This window comes from Loxodonta africana, chromosome 19 (genome assembly GCF_030014295.1).
Source record: "Loxodonta africana isolate mLoxAfr1 chromosome 19, mLoxAfr1.hap2, whole genome shotgun sequence".
Taxonomy (NCBI): Eukaryota; Metazoa; Chordata; class Mammalia; order Proboscidea; family Elephantidae; genus Loxodonta; species Loxodonta africana.
The window spans coordinates 17,841,767-17,861,635 of NC_087360.1; the positions used below are offsets into that span (position 1 = coordinate 17,841,767).

General features: G+C 42.9%; 1 protein-coding gene across 4 annotated transcripts in view; it reads left to right on the forward strand.

The window, feature by feature from the left end:
- The window catches only part of RNF10 (ring finger protein 10), a 33,598-nt gene that overhangs the window by 12,517 nt on the left and 1,212 nt on the right, over window positions 1-19,869 (forward strand). For 2 of the 4 annotated variants that reach the window (XM_064272291.1, XM_064272293.1), the window contains exons 3-16: window positions 5,451-5,650; window positions 6,513-6,603; window positions 7,874-8,058; window positions 8,138-8,274; window positions 8,947-9,107; window positions 11,041-11,166; window positions 11,442-11,715; window positions 11,930-12,063; window positions 13,062-13,179; window positions 13,420-13,521; window positions 14,507-14,662; window positions 16,247-16,347; window positions 18,876-18,933; window positions 19,018-19,176. In XM_064272291.1, the coding sequence (XP_064128361.1) occupies window positions 5,451-5,650; window positions 6,513-6,603; window positions 7,874-8,058; window positions 8,138-8,274; window positions 8,947-9,107; window positions 11,041-11,166; window positions 11,442-11,715; window positions 11,930-12,063; window positions 13,062-13,179; window positions 13,420-13,521; window positions 14,507-14,662; window positions 16,247-16,347; window positions 18,876-18,933; window positions 19,018-19,176 (2,002 nt within the window). Of the gene's footprint in view, window positions 1-5,450; window positions 5,651-6,512; window positions 6,604-7,873; window positions 8,059-8,137; window positions 8,275-8,946; window positions 9,108-11,040; window positions 11,167-11,441; window positions 11,716-11,929; window positions 12,064-13,061; window positions 13,180-13,419; window positions 13,522-14,506; window positions 14,663-16,246; window positions 16,348-18,875; window positions 18,934-19,017; window positions 19,231-19,869 lie in introns of all 4 variants that reach the window. The other 2 variants (XM_064272290.1, XM_064272292.1) reach the window with 2 other exon arrangements.

The window sequence follows — 19,869 nt, forward strand, 5'->3', positions numbered from 1 at the left end:
CTGTTCTGAGTTAGCAGAGTTTCTGAGGGCCATAGTCTCGGGGATCCCTCCAGTCTCCTTCAGACCAGTAAGTCTGGTCTTTTTTTGTGAATTTGAATCCTCTTATACATTTTTCTCCTGTCTAGAACTTTCTGTTTTGATCCCTGTCAGAGCAGTTGGTGGTGGTAGCCTGGCACCATCTAGTTTTTCTAGGCTTAGGCTGATGGAGGCTCTAGTTCATTTGGTCCTTTAGTCTTTTGGGCTGATATTTTCATTGTCTTTGGTTTTCTTCATTTTCTCCTTTGCTGTGAATGGGATGGTACCAATAGCTGTACTTTAGATGGCCACTGGCACACTTTTAAGGCCCAGATGCTACTCACCAAAGTGGGATGTAGAGCATTTTCTTTGTGAATTATGTTATGCCAGTTGACCTGGATGTCCCTTGAGACTATGGTCCCCAGCCCCGTCAGCTTGGTCCCTGAAAGTATTTCGATGTGTCTAGGAAACTTCTGTGCCTTCGCTTCGGTCAAGTTTTGGCAACTTCCCCTATATTGTGTGTTGTCTTTCCTTTCAGCAGAGTTGACACTTGTCTACTATCTAGTTAGTGATTTCTCCTGCCTCTCCTAACCATCAAATAATGTTTTTTCTGTGTGTAAACCTTTTCTTGATTTCTTATAATAGTGATCTCATACAATATTTGTCCTTTCGTGACAATTTACTCAGCATGATGTCCTCCAGATTCATCTGTGTTGTGAGATGATGTGCAAATCCATCATTTTTTATTGTTGCATAGTATTCCACTGTGTGCGTGTATTATAACATGTTTATCCATTCATCTGTTGATAGGCATTTTGGTTTACAGCATTTTGCTATTGCAAGTAGTGCTGCAGTGAACGGGTGTGTGCGTATGTCTATTCATGTATTCATGTGACGGCTCTTACTACTCTAGGGTACATTCCTAGGAGCGGAATTGCTAGATTGTACGGTATTTGTTTCTAGCTTTTTAAGGAAGCACAGTATCATTTTCTGAAGTGGTTGTACCATTTTACATTCCCACCAGCGCTGCCTAAGAGTTCCAATCTCCCCACAACTTCTCCATCGTTTGTTATTTAGTGTTTTCTGGATTACTGCCAGTATTGTTGCAGTGAGAGGGTATCTCTTTGTAGTTTTGATTTGCATTTCTCTAATGATTAATGATTTCAAGCATTTCCTCATATGTCTGTTAGCTGCTTGAATATCTTCTTTGGTGGAGTGTCTGTTTGTATCCTTTGCCCATTTTTAAATTGGATTATTTGTCTTTTTGTTATTGAGGTGTTGAAGTAATTTGTAGATTTCAGAGATTGGACCCTTGTCGGATATGTTGTAGCCAAAAAAAATTTTTTCCCAGCCTGTAGGTTATCTTTTTACTCTTTTGGTGAAGTCTTGTTGATGCTCGTAAGTGTTTGTTTTGGGAGCTCCCAGTCGTCTAGGTTTCTTTTCTGGTGTTTGTGCATTGTTAGTTATGGCTTGTACACTATTTATGCTGTGTATTAGGGCCCCTAGCATTGTCCCTATTTTTTCTTCCGTGATCCTTATCACTTTAGGTTTTATGTTTAGGGATTTGATCCGTTTTGAGTAGGCTTTTGCGTATGATGTGAGGTATGGGTCTAATTTCGTTTTTACACAAACGGATCTGGTGATGGCAGCACTGTTTGTTAAAGAGACTGTCCGTCATTTAGTGAACCTTGGCCCTTTGTCAAATATCAACTGCTTATAAATGAATGGATTCATGTCAGGGTTCTCAGTTTGCCAACAGAATTTTTTGATATCTGAGCAGAGAAATGGATGAGTAATGTTTTTGGCATGAGCCCAGTTCAGGTATCATTTGCTGAAATGGGGATGATATCAGGAGAGAATCTTCTAAAAGGATTTTTGGGAGGAAGGAATGAGAGTTGAGATAAAGAACTTCATTTTGGAAATGTTATACTGGAGATGCTATTAGATACCCAAGAAAAGAGGTAGGCAGTTACCTATGAGCCTAAAGTTCAAGGAGGAGACCCAGGCTGGAGAGCTGTCAGCATATAGTTGGTGTTTAAAGCTATGGAACTAAGGAGTGAGTATAGCAAAAAATGAATAGGTTCAAGGAGTGAGTTCACAGTCAGGGTGATGAGGAACCAGCAAAAGAGAACAATATAGTTGGTGTTTAAAGCTATGGAACTAAGGAGTGAGTATAGCAAAAAATGAATAGGTTCAAGGACTGAGTTCACAGTCAGGGTGATGAGGAACCAGCAAAAGAGAACAATGCAGAAATGGTCACTGAGGAAGGAAGAGAACAGAGAGTGTGTGTTGTTCTTCAAGCGAAGTATAAGAAAGAAGTGGTCAGCTTTGTCAAGTACCGCAGGTGGGCTAAAATTAGGACTGGAAGTTGACAATTTGAGTTGAAAATGTGGAGGTAGGTCTTTGGCCTTGAGCTGTTTTGGTGGAGTAGTGAGGACAAAAACCTGATTGGCATAGATTCAAGAGAGAATGGGAGGGTGGGAAGAAATAACAAGCATAGACAATACTTTTTAGTGACTTCCCTCTGAAGGGAGACAGAGAAGTGAGGCAGTAGCCTGAGGGGGAGTGTGAGATCAATAGGGATTTTAAGATTACAGAAATTAAAGCACATCTTTGCTAATAGGATTGACCCAGTGAGAGGGAATAATTGATGCAGGAGAAAGAGGGAGAGAACTGCTGGAACAGTGCCCTTGAGTAAGAGAGGAATTGGGATCCAGTGCAAAATGGAGGAGTTGGTGTAGTCAACCCCAGTGAAAAAAGGGGAAGGCAGAGTGTTGCTAGGAGGGCATAGGAGTTCTTTTCTGATTGTCTTTATTTTCTCAGTGAAATGTGTACGGTGAGCTGAGAGAGGAGGCTTGGAAGCCCGAGGAATGAAAAGGAATGAAGGAATTATCTGGGAGAGGGGGAATAAATGAACTAGGGAAGTGTAATAGCATTATAGCGCTAATACCAGGCAGCAGAAGGATCTACTTCAGTGAAACCAGTCAGTGTGAGTGTGTTCTTCAGCCATGGTCACCTGCTCTGGTGCTGGTGTGGCACAGGCAGAGAGTTGACCTAATCAGGGGAGGAGTTTGTCAGGTGAGTACATGGACGAAGAGAAGAAGAGCAACGGGACATGGTTCTAAGCCAAATAAGGGAAGATGATGTGGAGGGAGATGGAAATCACTATTTTGAAGATCTGAGTGGGGGTGAAGAATTGTTGGACTCAGGAATAAAGGGAACAAACTAGAAAAAGTGAGTTGCTGGTTGCAAAGTGAGATGTTCAAAATTAATCTGGAAGGGGCACAGTCTAGACTAAAGAACGGCGCAGTCCAGTAGAAATAAATGTGAGCCACGTATGTAATTTTAAATTTTTTAGTAGCCACATTAAAAAGGTAAAAAAGAAATGGGTGAAATTGTAATGTATTTAACTCAGTCTTTATCTCAAATGTTATTTCAGCGTGTGACTTTGGCCACATTTCAAGTGTTCAGTAGCTGCACCAGGCTAGTGACTGCTGTGTTGGACAGCACAACTCTACAAGGTGTGACCCTAGGAGTTGGAGACTGAGATGCGGTAGAGAGCAAGCTAATTGCTGGAGAGGAAGTCAAGAACTGAGAGGTCAGGGTATTGGATGGATAATCAGGAATTATAATGAGAGAGTGACAGTGAGCTAGCAAAGACAGCAGGGTGAAGATAGAAAGTTGAGAATGCGGGGTATTCTGCTGACTGAGCACAAACTCTTATCTAAGTTTGGGGCATTGGAGGTGAAAGATTGTCTGGTTAGGTGATGGACAGAGTCATATGGAGATGAGAGTCTAGGATTCTAGATAAGGGACTTGGACGTCTTGGGCTTCCTGTGGTGATGTACATAAAAAGAATATAGGACATGGTGGGATTATCTGCAAGATCTGTTAAGATCAATAAGGAAGGTGTATAGTATGCCACCATTTATATTTTTAAAAGGCATACACTGTGATTCTGTATGCACAGGATATCTCAAAGCATATACTTATTGCCTCTAGAATAGAAAGTACTTCTCATCATATCCTTTTTGTACCATTAGATTCTTTGTCATGTATGTGCATGTGCAGCGAAAGTCTTAAATTTGCATTTCCTTTGGACCCTAATTCTCCCTGTACACTCAAAAGAAATAATTGTAGATGCCCAAATATGTGCAGAAAGAGCTATCCAGAAGGGTGCTTATCGCAGTGTTATTTTGTTACAGTGGAAAAGCTTTAATCTGTGTCCTGCGATAGTATACCCAGGTAATGTAATGGTATCTAGCCATTTCAAGTGACTGTATACTAATATTTAGTGACATGGCAAAGCGTTTATAATATCAAGTGGGAAAAGGAGGTAAGAAAATGCCCACATTATTTGTACTGCTTCACCTTGGGAATGTTAAGAGGGCTGAAATGATGTGATTTTTTTTTTTTTTTTCCCATCATCATGTGCAAGTGATATTTCTCATATGTAGTTTTTGCCACTTTCTAAACTGTTTCTGAATCTGCTGATTGGGTTTTTTTCTGAACAGCTATTTTGCCTACATGTTCTAATTCTGTCAGTTTTAATTAACAGTGAATAGCAGTATGTGTCTGAGACAGGTCTCTGGTAGTTAGCAGCTGCCTGCAAGCTGCCTCCAGAGTGTGGCTCCACAGACTGCCAGAAGCAAACCAGAGAACAGGTAGCTAACAAGAGTGAAGGTGTAAGAGTCCTATAGGACAGTTGAAAAATTAATTCAGTGAGTAAATCTTCCCATCACCTGTCTGTCAGTTGTTGTACTTTGGTGGCTTGCATGTTGCTGTGATGCTGGAAGCTCTGCCTTCAGTATTCCAAATACCAACAGGGTCACCCATAGTGGACAGGTTTCAGTGGAACTTCTAGACTAAGAGACTAGGAAGAAGGGCCTGGCGATCTACTTCTGAAGATGACCCAATGAAAACCCCATAGATCACAACAGGATATTGTCTGATAAGTGCTGGAAGATGAGCCCCCTTGGTTGGAAGGCACTTGCGTACACAGTGGATGAAAAACAGTAGACTTGAGCTTACCAAATATTGTGAAGATAGTGTAGGACTGGACAACATTTTGTTCGGTTGTACATGGGGTTGCTGTGAGTCAGAACCAACTTGATAGCAACTAACAACAAGAAGTAAATTTTGGTACTTCAAGATAGCTAGAGGAGTTCATGCTGGGGTTTGTTATTTAATGGTTAATTGCCACTTAGCAGACAGACTAAACAGTTTAATTGCATGCTAAAGGCTCTTTTTCCTTCCTCTCTACTCCCATCCAAGCCTAGGGTAGGCTTTCACCTTACCCCCTCCTAGGAAGATTGTTTAATTGAAGCCTGTGTTTTGTATGGTTTCTTTTTTAAGCCATGTACGAGGAGTTGTGTGTCTACTATAAGTCATTGTCATCCTAATCTAAAATACTGGTTCATTCTTGTCCTTTCTAGGTAGCAGAGGCTCAACGGGCAGAGTTTAGCCCTGCCCAGTTCTCTGGTCCTAAGAAGATCAATCTGAACCACTTGTTGAATTTCACTTTTGAACCCCGTGGCCAGGCGGGTCACTTCGAAGGCAGTGGACATGGCAGCTGGGGAAAAAGGAACAAGTGGGGACATAAGCCTTTTAACAAGGAACTCTTTTTACAGGCCAAGTGAGTATAGCTACTCTTATGAGAAAAGTGAAATTGAGCCTCTCTGAGTGTTTGTCAACTGTGAGGAGGTTTCCTTTAAACTGCTGTAGGAGTTGATCTGGTTTGTTTTGTTTTTGCAAGTGCTGAAATCTTGGCGGATGTTCTTCATACTTAAAAGAATATAATGCTAAGTAAATAAGTGTCTTTAGTATTATAACGAGGTAGAAAGTATTTGCTTTGGAATTGGTCCGAGATTTGGATCTTGATTTGGCCTTTGACTTTGGGCAGTTTACCTAACCATGTTGAGATTCAACTTCTCATCTATAAAGATGAGGAAATTATTTAAGGGAGAATTAAATGACAATAAATTGAAGTGGTTGGCACACATTTACCCAAATACTGGTTCCTTTTTATTTCCTTTTGTATGGAATTAATTATATAAGATTTGACCTGGTATCCAGACTGAAGTAGTCGTTTTGTACCTATGTAAACTGATACTTAAGTGATTGAATGAGCACAGTCTTTTCTACTGCCTTGAAGACTAGCCAAGTTCCTGGGGATGAGAGTGGAAATCTGGCTTCCTGCTGGTTGCTGGAGCCATAGTCTGGATTAATATTAGTTCCAGGGCGGCCTACAGGGAACTTGGCTGGGCTTGGAAGCAAAAGAATCCAAGTTCATGGACTTAAACTCCTACCCGCTGAGCCTTTGGATTTCCTCCAGAGCCAGGGCTCGGCACTGAGGCTGAAGTCCTTGTACAGTGCTTCACTATGGCTGCTAATGGCCTACGTTTGAATTCTTAGTGACGAGATGATGAATTTCTGTTGAGGGCTGGGTGGTGGATTCTCACAGACTGCCTTTTCCTTGTCTTCCTCCCTCTTTCTAGCTGCCAGTTTGTGGTGTCTGAAAACCAAGACTACACAGCTCATTTTGCTGATCCTGATACCTTAGTCAACTGGGACTTTGTGGAACAAGTGGTGAGTAGCTCAGCTAAACTTACGAGTTGTTAATGGGAAAGAGAACTAAAGGAATGGGCTGGGGGACGTGGCAGCTGTTGGCTGTGCTCACTGCTGATGCCCTTTCCTACATGGCCTTATGGTAGACATTTTCCCAGAGATCAGTCCATGGTTTCTCCTAGAGTTCAGCTTGTGACTTTAATTGGCGCTGGCCTGCAGGGGTGGGGTGTTGAAAGGCTCTGATGTGAAGGTACCTGAGCAGAGCTGTGGATTGTTCATACCTGCTGGGAAGTAGTAACCAGGGGAATCTGAGGGATACTGGTTACCCTCCTGACACTCAGGATGGGCTTGCTACATGGGGCATTGCTTCATTGACAGCCACTTCAAATAATAATAAACTGGGCTAAGCCTTGTGGTAGGTGAATAAGCCACACAGCTGCACTTGCGTCAAAGCCACTGTTTCTATTGAAGTTACGGGCTCTAGGTATCCCCTAGCTAATCCTGACATAGAGTAACATTCATACTGACAGGTGCTTTGGGAGCAGGCTTTTATTTTTCTTTGGCCCCAATGCCTGGATTCCTGTTACTATGAAAATATAGAGCCTCATCTTGGAGTGACATTTAAAGACCAAAATTTCTTTCTGTGGCTATTAAACTTCAGTTCTGCTAACACTTAAGTTTCATGTACATTGGTTAACAAAATAGAGAATCACACAAAATCAAAGTCCTCATTAACTTTCTTCATGGAAATACTGGTAAATTCTTTCCATATCTTTTTTATGCATTTATATGTATGTGTATATATTAAATTTTGTTATGTAAATGGGGTCATATAGTGATTACAGTCATGTTTTCACTTGCTGTAAAACTAAAAAACCAAACCCGTTGCCATCAAGTTAATTCCAACACATGGCAACTGTATAGGAAAGAGTAAAACTAGGTTTCCAGTTTCCAAGAAACTCAGCGTTTCCAAAGCCTGCCACATCTTACTCCTGCAGAGCAACTAGTGGGTTCGAGCCACCAACCTCTGGTTACCAGCCAAGGCTTAAGCACTGTGTCACCAGGGCTCCTTTCCCTTGGTATAGAACCCAGAAATACCTCTTATGTAGTTTTATTATACTAAACCATTGTTACAGTTTCCTTAATGATTTGCTTAAAGTGCCCTCTTCCGTATACCTGCATTGTTGAATAATGTTTGGAAGATGTGTTGTTGAGTAGAGATGTACAGGGATGGGAGAGGAGGGGCTTTAGCCAATTCTAAAAGTGAAACTGTGGTGGTGGTTTGTTTCAGCGCATTTGTAGTCATGAAGTGCCGTCTTGCCCAATATGCCTGTATCCACCTACTGCAGCCAAGATAACCCGTTGTGGACATATCTTCTGCTGGGCATGCATCCTGCACTATCTTTCACTGAGTGAGAAGACCTGGAGTAAATGTCCCATCTGTTACAGTTCTGTGCATAAGAAGGATCTCAAGAGGTGAGATTGAGGCATTGACTAGATTAGACTCCAGTCGGATAACTCCTGGCCTTGCTATGTCTAAATGTCCATGTTACAGTGTTGTTGCCACAGAGTCACGTCAGTATGTTGTCGGTGATACTATTACAATGCAGCTGATGAAGAGGGAGAAAGGTGTGTTGGTGGCCTTGCCGAAATCCAAGTGGATGAATGTAGATCACCCCATTCATCTAGGAGGTAAGTTCTATTAACTTCGGGGGCAAATAACCCCAAGCACACCCTCTAAGGCTCTTGAAGATATCTTTCTAGTGTCAGAAATACAGCCTTTGGGTAAGCCGGTTCTGGCATTTTCATATTGGCCCTGGGCTTCTGGTTTATTAGGATGGAGTTTACAGAGGTTGATTTGACTCTTGGTTTCAGGCTTGGTTTAGTTGTACATATATTTCAAATTTTCATTTTGTAAGGCTTTGTTGAAGAGTATCTGGCACTGTGCCCACCCAGTCTTGGAGATTCCCTGTTGCTAAATGCCTCCTTCTTGGAAAACCATTTTTAGTGTCTGCAAAGTTTTGTTTAATGAGCCTACTATTCACGTGATTAACTATTCCTTTATTGTTATTTTAACTGACTAGTTTCAGCTTTTCTGATATTACGGGCAGTGCGGTAATTAATGAACGCTATGTTTGGTTCCAATTTCTTACTGCATCTCTGGTCTCCTTAGGAGAGATTGCTTGTATTATAGGGTCAGAGGTATAAATTTTATCTTAAAGGTGTTCTTATGTTTCAGGAAATTATTCTGAGTTATTGTGTCTTCACCCCCAGATAAAAAGCTATATATGAAAGTTCCTGCTTAGCTCCGCCATCACGAGCTTTGAGTGTTGCAGTTGTTCAATCTTGCTGGCTTTCTTGTAGATGAACAGCACAGCCAGTACTCCAAGCTGCTGCTGGCCTCTAAGGAGCAGGTGCTGCACCGGGTGGTTCTGGAGGAGAAAGTGGCACTAGAGCAGCAACTGGCAGAGGAGCAGCACACCCCCGAGTCGTGCTTTATTGAGGCAGCTATCCAGGAGCTCAAGGTGAGATGGTGCACCAGAAATGGGAAATCAGAGCTGCTAAACCTTGCCACTCTCTGCTGGGGGGCTGAGCTCTTAAGCTGAAAGGAGCAAGTCAGAATGACTCATTTTATAACTAATTGTGACAATGGAGTTTCTAAGGATAGCTGTGTTTTTAGTTAAGCCAGGTGGGTTTTTTGTTTTCTAGGAGAACACTTGGATTTGTTTAGAGATTGACAGAGATTGTGGAGGAAGTGTTGTGGCCAGCCCAGCACATCCTAGCAGTACCTGCTAAGGATCTTGGAGTAGTAAGAATTATCAAAATACAGAATTTCCTAGGTCCAGTCTACAACAGGGATTCTTGAATTTTAACAAGTATCCAAAGCATCGGCTCTTGTGCCCCACCCTGAGAGATTGATTCAGTAGGTCTGGGCTCGTCAGGCTCAGTAATTTCCCTTATAATAGGTTTCAGGGTGATTTCAATGCTACTCCTTCCCAGACCACACTTCAAGAAACACTGATCTAAATTTAAAACAATAAAAGTCCTCATTGTGTGATTAGCATATGGCAGACCCTATGCTAAGCACTATGCTTTATCTTAGTTAAACTTCGTATTCCAGTGTGGTATATACAACTGTCCCCTTTCATGGGTGAGGAAATGGAATCATAGGTTAGGTAATTTGATTAAGACACATACAGGTTGAAGCTGGTATTTGAATTCCTCTCTCTCTGATACGTAAAACCTCCTTGGGCAGGGCCCTGTGTATTTTTTATCTTCTTTCTACTCTGTAGAAGTATTTGTTCAAATGCCATTTTAGTTAGAAGAAAAGTTATACAAAAGTAGGTCTGTCCATGTTGAGGTGTGATTTGGCCAAACTCCTGCCTCCTACTATCTGAGTGTAGTGTGTAAAACCTAGAAGGCTAGATATATGTTCTTAGTCCTCTATTCAGGAAGCTTTTTTTATAGAATTGTTGTCACTGTCAAAGATTCTGAGCAGGATATCATCCTTTGTGAACACCAGAAGCTTTTACCAGGAGGTTGAGGAGTGAAACGGGCATTGTGCTTCATGTTTCCCGTAAAGAGTGAGGATTTTAAGTACCTAACCCATTCCATTGTGTCTTGTTACCTTTTTTTTTTTTTTTTTGATTCCATATATATATATATATTTCTAAATAATTTTTATTGTGCTTTAAGTGAAAGTTTACAAATCAAGTCAATCTCTCACATATAAACTTATATACACCTTACTACATACTCCCATTTACTCTCCCCCTAATGAGCCAGCCCACTCCCTCCTTCCAGTCTCTCCTTTCGTGACCATTTTGCCAGTTTCTAACCCCCTCTACCCTCCCATGTACCCTCCAGACAGGAGATGACAACATAGTCTCAAGTGTCCACATGGTGCAAGTAGCTCACTCCTCATCAGCATCTCTCTCCAACCCATTGTCCAGTCCAATCCATGTCTGATGAGTTGGCTTAAGGACTGGCTCCTGTCCTGGGCCAACAGAAGGTTTGGGGACCCTAACCGCCGGGGTCCTTCTAGTCTCAGTCAGACCATTAAGCCTGGTCTTTTTATGAGAATTTGGGGTCTGCATCCCACTGTTCTCCTGCTCCCTCAGGGGTTCTCTGTTGTGTTCCCTGTCAGGGCAGTCATTGGTTGTGGCCGGGCACCATCTAGTTCTTCTGGTCTCAGGATGATGTAGTCTCTAGTTCGTGTAGCCCTTTCTGTCTCTTGGGCTCATAATTACCTTGTGAGCTTGGTGTTCTTCGTTCTTCTTTGATCCAGGTGGGTTGAGACTCATTGATGCATCATAGATGGCCACTTGTTAGCGATGAGGGTCTTGTTACCTTTTAATATTTGTTTCTGTTGAGAGAGGCTGTTTTAAGCCCTTGGCTTTCAAACTAAAGTGTGTTTCTAGAAACCTAGCTTTCTGGTCTTCTCTTTGGTGACCTTAGACTCGGGAGGAGGCTCTGTCAGGATTGGCTGAAAACAGAGGAGAGGTCACTGGTGTCGTGGCTGCCCTGGAACAACTGGTGCTGATGGCTCCCTTGGCGAAGGAGCCCGTTTTCCAACCCAGGAAGGTTAGTGTGCCCATGTTACATACTGAATGGCTGCTGTTCCTCAAATGATGCTGTTGAGCGGTAGGCACTGTTTTGTGAGACCTGAACTTCTTTGAGAGTAGAGGGGACAACCAGTATTTCCTGTCTTAGTAGTTCTTTCTCCAGAGACATTAAATCAGTGAGTGTGACAGCTAAGATAAAAACCCAGAGAGCTTGGTTCTTGGGCCTACCTTTCCCACGTTGCTTCCTGAAAGCAGGACATGTACTTTGTGTTGACGTAGAGTTTGTTCCAACAGGGCGTGCTAGAGTATCTGTCTGCTTTTGATGAAGAAACCGTGGAGGTTTGTTCTCTGGACTCTTCTCGTCCTCTTGCTCTCCCTCTGGTAGAGGAAGAGGAAGCAGCATCTGAACTGGAGCCTGAGGGGTTGTCAGAGGCATGTGATGACTCAGAGTTAGCAAATGACAATCCTGGGGAAGGGACCACTTGTACTGAGTCCAGCCAGCAGGAACCCATCACCAAGCCCGGCATCACACACCCGAGCAGCTCTCCTTGTTACTACTTTTACCAAGGTAAGGGTTCCCGAGTAGGAGGGCTTGGTCGCCATGGAGATGCTTCAGCGAGGTGATTTGGTTCTCAAGCAGAAGGAAGTATCTCCTGTAGGTCCTGGGCATTGAATGTGTTGTGTCTCTTGGCATGGGGTGGAGAGGCAGGCCTAGCTATAAGGAGGGGCCCTGTCCCGAGTGCTGGCCAAGATGGTTGTGTGACAGAACCTCTTGTCTTCAGCGGAGGATGGGCAACACATGTTCCTGCACCCTGTGAACGTGCGCTGCCTCGTGCGGGAGTATGGCAGTCTGGAGCAGAGCCCTGAGAAGATCTCGGCAACTGTGGTGGAGATTGTTGGGTACTCCATGTCTGAGGTAAGCGCCTTGCTTTAGGAGCAGAGCGTGGGGAGTGGCGCTCACTCAGTCTTACAGACCAAGCAGACCTAAGTCCACAGACCTTCAGTTTTTGTAATTTTAAATCAATTTTATCAGTGATGCTGTCCGTGGCTTTTTTTTTTTTAAAGATAGATAGTGTTCCCTTATCACGCCAGCAGATTTCCTTGGGCTGGTTAGGTCAGCTACCACTGCTCTCTGCTTCTCAGGTTCTTTTATTGTAGTTTGGGAATGTAGATGTCTCCTAGTTTCATTCAAGATGGATTTTTTGTTTTCTTTTTCATTGCTTGGGAGAAATGGCCAGAAAAATATGGAGTGATCTTCATTGTATCATCACTTTAAGCTAGGTTATGCAGACTTTGCAATATATCCTTAGCTTAGAAAACACCTGAGAATTATTGTCTAGTATTATGTGAATTTTAGCTTTGGGAATTGTCCCTTATATCAATCACAAGTGTGTTATAAGCCTCAAAATTAGAGATTCTTTGAGCAGTGTAAATTTTCCATCAAAACATACGCAGGAAAAAGAAAATCAAACTTAAATTGATGGCTTCGTTTTTACTATTTTGGGTCAGTCTTCATTCACCAGGGAAATTGACTTGCTCTTCCTTCCCAGTTATCATTAGTACTGTCCATGGTTCACAGATCCTTTGCCAACAAATACTCTTATATTTCCTGTTCTCCCTCAACTGTGGAGCCCAGAAAACCAGAAACAACTAATGAGTTTTAGATCATTTGTTAGGAGGCTCAGACCACTTATTTGCAGCACAAACCAAAAATCTGGTTTTGTTTGCTTATTCTTTCTCCTTGTAGGGTATGTAACAATTTCTGTTTGTCTCTTCAAAATGGTGGTAACTTGAGTACTACTGTTTTGAGCCCCAGTGCTGACTGTGAGTGTATACTGTTGGATGTCTGGGTTGGAAACCTCTGCTCTCAGTTAGGCCAGATCTCATTTGCATGTTGGTCCCTTTTCTAACTAGGATGTTCGGCAGCGTCATAGATACCTCTCTCACTTGCCACTCACCTGTGAGTTCAGCATCTGTGAACTGGCTCTGCAGCCTCCTGTAGTCTCTAAGGAAACTCTAGAGATGTTCTCAGGTGAGAATGCCTTTGCTTTACTTCTCTTTATAGTGGGGTTCAGGGATTCTTGTGGCTAGAAACCCAGTGTGGGAGGAATCTTAAGGCACTATGTCGTTAGACTCAACTTCCTGACACACTCCATCCATTCAGCCCCTCCAGCTGGGCCCACTGGGTGTGGGCTTGACTGTGAGTTAACTGGGAGAAGTTAGTGCCTAGGTTGTCCTGGGTCCATCTCCTTACAACCTGACCAACCCACAGATGACATTGAGAAGAGGAAGCGTCAGCGTCAGAAGAAGGCTCGAGAGGAACGCCGCCGAGAGCGCAGGATTGAGATGGAGGAGAACAAGAAACAGGGCAAGTGTAAGTTCAGGAGCCCTCACCTTCGACTAGTACTGCTATGCATCGTTGTGTAGAGGCTCATTGCCTGGGCCTGAAGAGCCAGATGGCTTGGGTTCATAGTTCTGGCCCTTGCTTTCTTCAGCTCCCATATGCGAATCATCAGAGTACTGCCTCCACAGGCTTGCTGTTAGAATTAAGTAAGTTAGTACAGGTCAAATGCATAGCACATAGTAAGAGCTAAGATGAAATTCAGCCTTGGTGTGGTGGGTGAAAAACCTGTTCTGAGGAAGGGAATTGGAAATCTGAGAATTTGGGGGGATAGTTAGTCCATGTGCTCTGCCAAGAGTGTCTGATTTAATAGCAAGCTTAACAAACTAGGAGGTATATGCAGGGAGTTAGATTCAAGAGCTCTGTCTACCAGTAAGCACAGAATCTTGACATCTGGTGCTCTCACAAAAGCTTCAGTGAACCCAGGGAATAAGTGAGACATGAGGGCCTAGTTAGCCACCAGAAAACAAGGATGTTCCTTGCCTAGAATCAGTCCTCGGCTAGGGAAAGGAGTTCCCTATTTTCATTCCACATGGAAAGCATAATGCTCTCTTCTAAACGTAATAAAACTGTACCTCAAAGACTGGAGTAGGTACATCTCTGGGACCTAACACTGTGAAGCTGTTTGGTACATGTCCTAAACTTTGAGAAAACTGATGTTTGAGGAACTAGATTTTTTTTGTTTTAACTTTTCATTATGGAAATATTCAAACAAAAGTAGAGGGAACAGTATAATTAATCCTCATGTTTATTACACACCTTCAATTATGAATATGCAGAACAAGGTTTTTATATTAAAGACATATTGTAAAATGATAGTTATTACAAATTTGAGTTTTCAGATGTTCTTCTGCATTTTCCAAGACCCTGGGGGTAGGCATATGGACTTTCCTCAGTAGTCAGAAAAGAACTGAGAAGTTCTGTAAATGAACCTGCCTGTCTTGTGTTCCCTTTGCAGACCCAGAAGTCCACATTCCTCTAGAGAATCTCCAGCAGTTTCCTGCCTTCAATTCCTATACTGGCTCTTCTGATTCTGCTTTGGGTCCCACCAGCACCGAGGGCCATGGGTCCTTCTCTCTTTCTCCTCTTAGCAGAAGTCCCGGGTCTCATGCAGGTAGGTAAATAGAGTTGGAATTTGAAGAATGAAGTCAAGCCACTAGCCATAGACCTTAAGCAAAGCACTAGTGTCTGAATTTACAACCCTGTGGCATGGTGTGGTCTCCAGGCGAATAACCTTACCTTTGGGTAGTTGATATATTCCTGAGGTACCTCAGATTCTTGCCATTTGATTCACCTCTCCATCAGCTACTTTATGCTCTGCCAGCTTCCAGAAATCTCAAGGATGGTTAAACCTAGCTCTAACCTAAGTCTTCCCTGTGACCCAGCTGTTTTATTTCTAGTTTTTACCTTTGAGATAATCCCCTGTATGCCTGAGCATCTTTGTACATGGTTCCTATTATACATTGTTTATAATAACAAAAAAAGAAACAGCTTACAAAGCCTACCAGTAGATAAATGGCTAGATTATAGTATTTATACTATGAAATACATCATATGTCAGGATATAGAGGTAGTTCAAAGGGGCCTTTAGCATTCTGTCTACTGAATTTTATAGAGAAAGAATGTATTAATGTGTTATGAAATTAAACACTTTTAAAGTGTTATTGACTATAATTTCAGAGGTATCTTTTCTGATTGTCATTGGTCTGGGAGATACTTCATGATACTTAAGATTTCTCTGTCTGGCATCTTTGGCAAAATGTCCAAGACCAGAATATTTAAAACTCTTGGTAACTATGCCTATCACTGTGGAGACTGAGCTGAGGCGAAGGCAGGGTCTTAGTGGCAGGGACTAGAACCTGGCGCTCTGGAGATTGCATGACCGTGATGCCCTTCCACTGAACTGAGAAGGAATATGTCCAATCAGTGTACCCATTCTCTGGTAGAAAGATTGCTTTTCACATATTAGCTTTCCTGAAATTTGAGGTATGGACTTCAGTGTATTCCGTAGGCACATCGGTCGGATGGTCCTAGGAATAGAAGGCCTAAACAGCCCTGGCTGACTGTAGAAGGGCCTGCTGTTGGCAGAGAGACTAGGCCTCTACCTCCTGGCAGTGATCAGGGCGGTAAATAGACTGATGTGTGGGAAGTATTCACCTCTAGGCCAGTAGGGACGGAGAGTATTACTTACCATTAGAGGTATTAGGAAGTTTGCATCTTCATGTTGGCGTTATGTGTCTTAGATTCTAATTGAATACTCACAGGCCATAGAAATCTGCTGGCTGGACCTGACCGAATTTTATATCCTTTTCCTAGAGCTTTTCCAGCCATATAAAACTAGTCTATGACAGAATACCTCAGTCTTGAGAGCCAGCCTATGTGGAAACGGTTTTTCTTATTGTGCAGATAGATTACACCGTGACCCCTAGCGCTGTTATAACCATGAAACTTTTTCTCCCTACATCGTAGGGAGATCAGGATTCAGAGGCTCAAAGGGGTCTTGACCTTTATATGATCACTTAATAGGCCACGTTCTTGGCTTTATAAGAAGATGGCAGAGTTGAAGATTGGATCAGGGTTGCTTTTTTGGGGAGTTGGTAGTTAATCTAGACCCGATTCAGAGTTCATCTCCTTTGTATAGAGGACACTAGCTCTTTGGAACTTGACTCATGTAATCAGGTCTCTGGTTTCCTTTCAGACTTTCTGCTGACCCCTCTGTCACCGACTGCCAGTCAGAGCAGTCCTTCATTCTGCGTTGGGAGTCTGGAAGAAGACTCTCCCTTCCCTTCCTTTGCTCAGGTAAATCTTTTGCTTCTGAAGCATGAACTGTAGTGCTTATTTTTTCCAGAACCTCATCCAGAGGTTCTTGCCTCTCATTGTAATACAGCCGGATGAACTGAATCATCTGATGGGTGTGAGGGAACATTCACTGCCATTCGGAGTTGAACGCAGTAGAGAGTTGGCTGAGAGCAGATGATGTTTGTGGACATCCCCTCTGAGACTTGAAGGCTAATGTTGCACTGACCCTAAGGATCGTGGGAGGCTTTCTTAAGAGGGTGGCTCGTGGTGTTAGATACGACCCTAGACTTACCCAGGAAAGAGGCCAAGAGTAACTGAGAGTGAATTAGAATTTTACTTATTTAACCAATTATTGGATATGTCTGTGCCAGGCACTGTCCTAGGGGCTGGGGATACATCAATTTGAACTCGTCTGGGACCTCGGGTTCAGGTGTGGTATTTATCTATTAAATATAATAAACCACTCTTATTTACTCTAGGAAGGGAAAGGTTGTCTTAGTTATCCTGTAACTAGCCATGCCCGCTTTCTTGGGGAAGACATGGAGCATTGAGATAGCTGAGGAAGATGGGTGGACAGCTTGCCAAGAGCCCCTGTTGGAATCATTAGCTTAACAGTTCTATAGAGCTGATGGGGATGTTTCTCAATGGCAGTTTATAGTGAGAAACAAGCTGGACCTGAACTTTAGTGTGGTCCTGAAGTTGGGGACAATGAAATATGTAATGCCTGTGAAAGTCGGAACCTGTGAAAGGCAGAGATCTGTCAGAGAAGGAAAACTCAAATTTTATTTTCCACTAAAATGAATGATAGAAAAGTGGTAAGACGGTAGGCACCCTGGCAAAGGCGGGAAACTTGCAAGACGAACAATAGGGCAGTCTTGTTGAGTTCTGGCTCTGAGGTTTCAGTGTAATTTGAGAGCTATCCTGAGACTTAACTTCTGGGCTTCAGAAGTTCAGTTACCAGCAAATGGCTTCCAGGAGTTATGCCAAATGCCTACGTTTGTTTTGCTTTGTTTTACAGCCACTGCTTCTTTCCTTCCACCTTTATTTTGAAAACCGTCAAACTCAAAGAGGTGAAGGATTAGTATAATTAACACTCATATCCTTCACCTAAATTCACCAGTTGTTAACATTTTGCTGTATTTGTTTTCTCTCCCCCCTTCCTTTTTGGTGCTGGTGTTGAAAATAAGTTGGAGACCTCACGGATGACACTTTACCCCCAAATACATAAAAGACACATGCTAAAGAATGACATTTTCTTACATAACCATGATATCATTATCACACAGGAAATTCATCTTGTGAAATCATATGTAATATAGTTCATATTTCTCTCTCCACATTTGTCTCAGTGTCCTTTATTGTTTTTAATTGAGGGTCCAATCAGAGATCACTCATTAAATTTAGTTGTTGGGTATCTTTAGTCTTTGACTCATAAGTTACTCTTGCCCTTTTTTTTTTTTTAAACCCCCCGTTCCGTGGCACAGACATTTTTGAAGCATATGGGTCAGTTGTTTACTAGAATATTTTACAGTTTGGATTTGTGTGGTCACTTCCTGGTGACTGGATTCAGGTTAAACATTTTTGGCAAGAATAAAACATAGGTGATACATATTTTAATGACCTTTTAGGGGTAAGATGATTCAGATGGCATACTGTTTGGACACAAAGTCCAGGGACCAGGGAGATCATGCAAATGGTACATGATGAAGTTATTCAAGAAAATCAATGTCTGCCAACCAAAATCATCTTGAATATGCATTCCTTACTTGGGTTCACATACTTCAGGACAAGGCGTGCCTGCTTGGGCTCTGTGGGGCTTGTCTTTTGATATATTTCCGGGAGTAAAAATCACCCTGCTTTATTGTGTTACGTGGCATACTTGGCAGATGGGACTTATAGTGGCCCTTGACAGTTACACAGCTGGCCTTGGCCAAGTGAGGTGGAAAAAACGCCTTGGGCAGGGATTTATCCCAGAAAGACTTTGGGTTGCCAGTGAGGGGGAGAGGGCTTGTTCTGATTTTACTGTATTTGCGGGGACAAGAAAACCCAAAAGGTAATGAGGGTCACTGGAGCCATTTCAGAATAGTTTTAATGGCCTTAAGTAACTAAAGTCTAAAACCCAGGTGGTTTTGTTTTAAAATTGGAGGGTACACACTGCTTATGCCAACAGGTTGATGTTTCTAGGGGATTCCAAGAAGGGCAGAGCAGGGAGTGATACAAAGTCAGGATTCCCAGTTGAGAATCTTACTCAGAACCTCTTGCTTCTTCTGTGCAATGTCCTTTACCTGTCTTATTTCCTAAGGAACAAAACAGCTTCTCGTTTACCACCTTGTGGGTCTCACTGTCCGTTCCATTGGTCAGGGTAGAGAGGACATGACTGAAACGGCATGTTAAGGAGAGAAGTACCTGAAGACCTTTTCGAAGGTGATAGTTCTGTGTCCCCCTAACCAGTTAGTGCCAAGGTAGGAGTCTGGAAAAGAAGTCAAAGCACTGAAATTCTTTTTTTTTTCCTTTCCCGCTTTGGGTAGATGCTGAGAGTTGGAAAAGCAAAAGCAGATGTGTGGCCCAAAACTGCTCCAAAGAAAGGTGAGGAGGCCCTTCTGGTGAAGGGGGAGTTTGGCTCCTTTTAGTAAAAGTTGTTTCAAGAATTCTAACACTGGTGTTTTTTAGATGAGAACAGCCTAGTTCCTCCTGCCCCTGTGGATAGTGATGGGGAGAGTGATAACTCGGACCGTGTTCCCGTGCCCAGTTTCCAGAATTCCTTCAGCCAAGCTATTGAAGCAGCCTTCATGAAACTGGACACACCAGCTACTGCAGACCCCCTCTCTGGTGAGGGCAGAGAACTGGGGTGCTCAGCCCAGGGTTGTCAAACATACCACACAGGTATTCCATTTCCGTTGGGAGCCAGTGGCAGTCACTGGTTGGGCACTTTTCCCCCTGAGCCTTCAGGGCCTTGGTCCCCAACATAGTCATGTCATCTCACATTTCATTTGGTTTATCAGACAGCACCTATTTGCCATGTCAGATTGATTCTTGAGGCCTGGATGTGAAATTCTGAGAACTCTCTTTCCCCCTTCCAAGAGACAGTGGAGAGTAGATCCTGCCTCCATTAGAGGATCCAGCATTGGTAAAGGGTGGCTAATAGATGGAAAAGTCAGGCTCAGAGCCCACCCTTACTCTGTAGTGTTCATTATTAGATGGGAAAAATCAGCTCACGTTTATGATGTGCTTTCTGTATGCCTAGCACTGTGCTAATCTTATTCTCCCAACAGCCATAATGGGGGGTATAACTGTCACCTTACACACGAGGAAATTTGAGAAATAGGTGAAGTGACTTGCCCAAAGATGACCACCTAGTATATGCTACTCAGCCGTCGAGTTGATTCTAACTCATAGCAACCCTCCAGGACAGGTAGAACTTGTCCATAGGGTTTCCAAGGCTGTAATCTTTATGGAAGTGACGGTCACATTTTTTTCTCACATGGAGGGGCTGGTGGGTTTGAACCGCCAACCTTTTGGTTA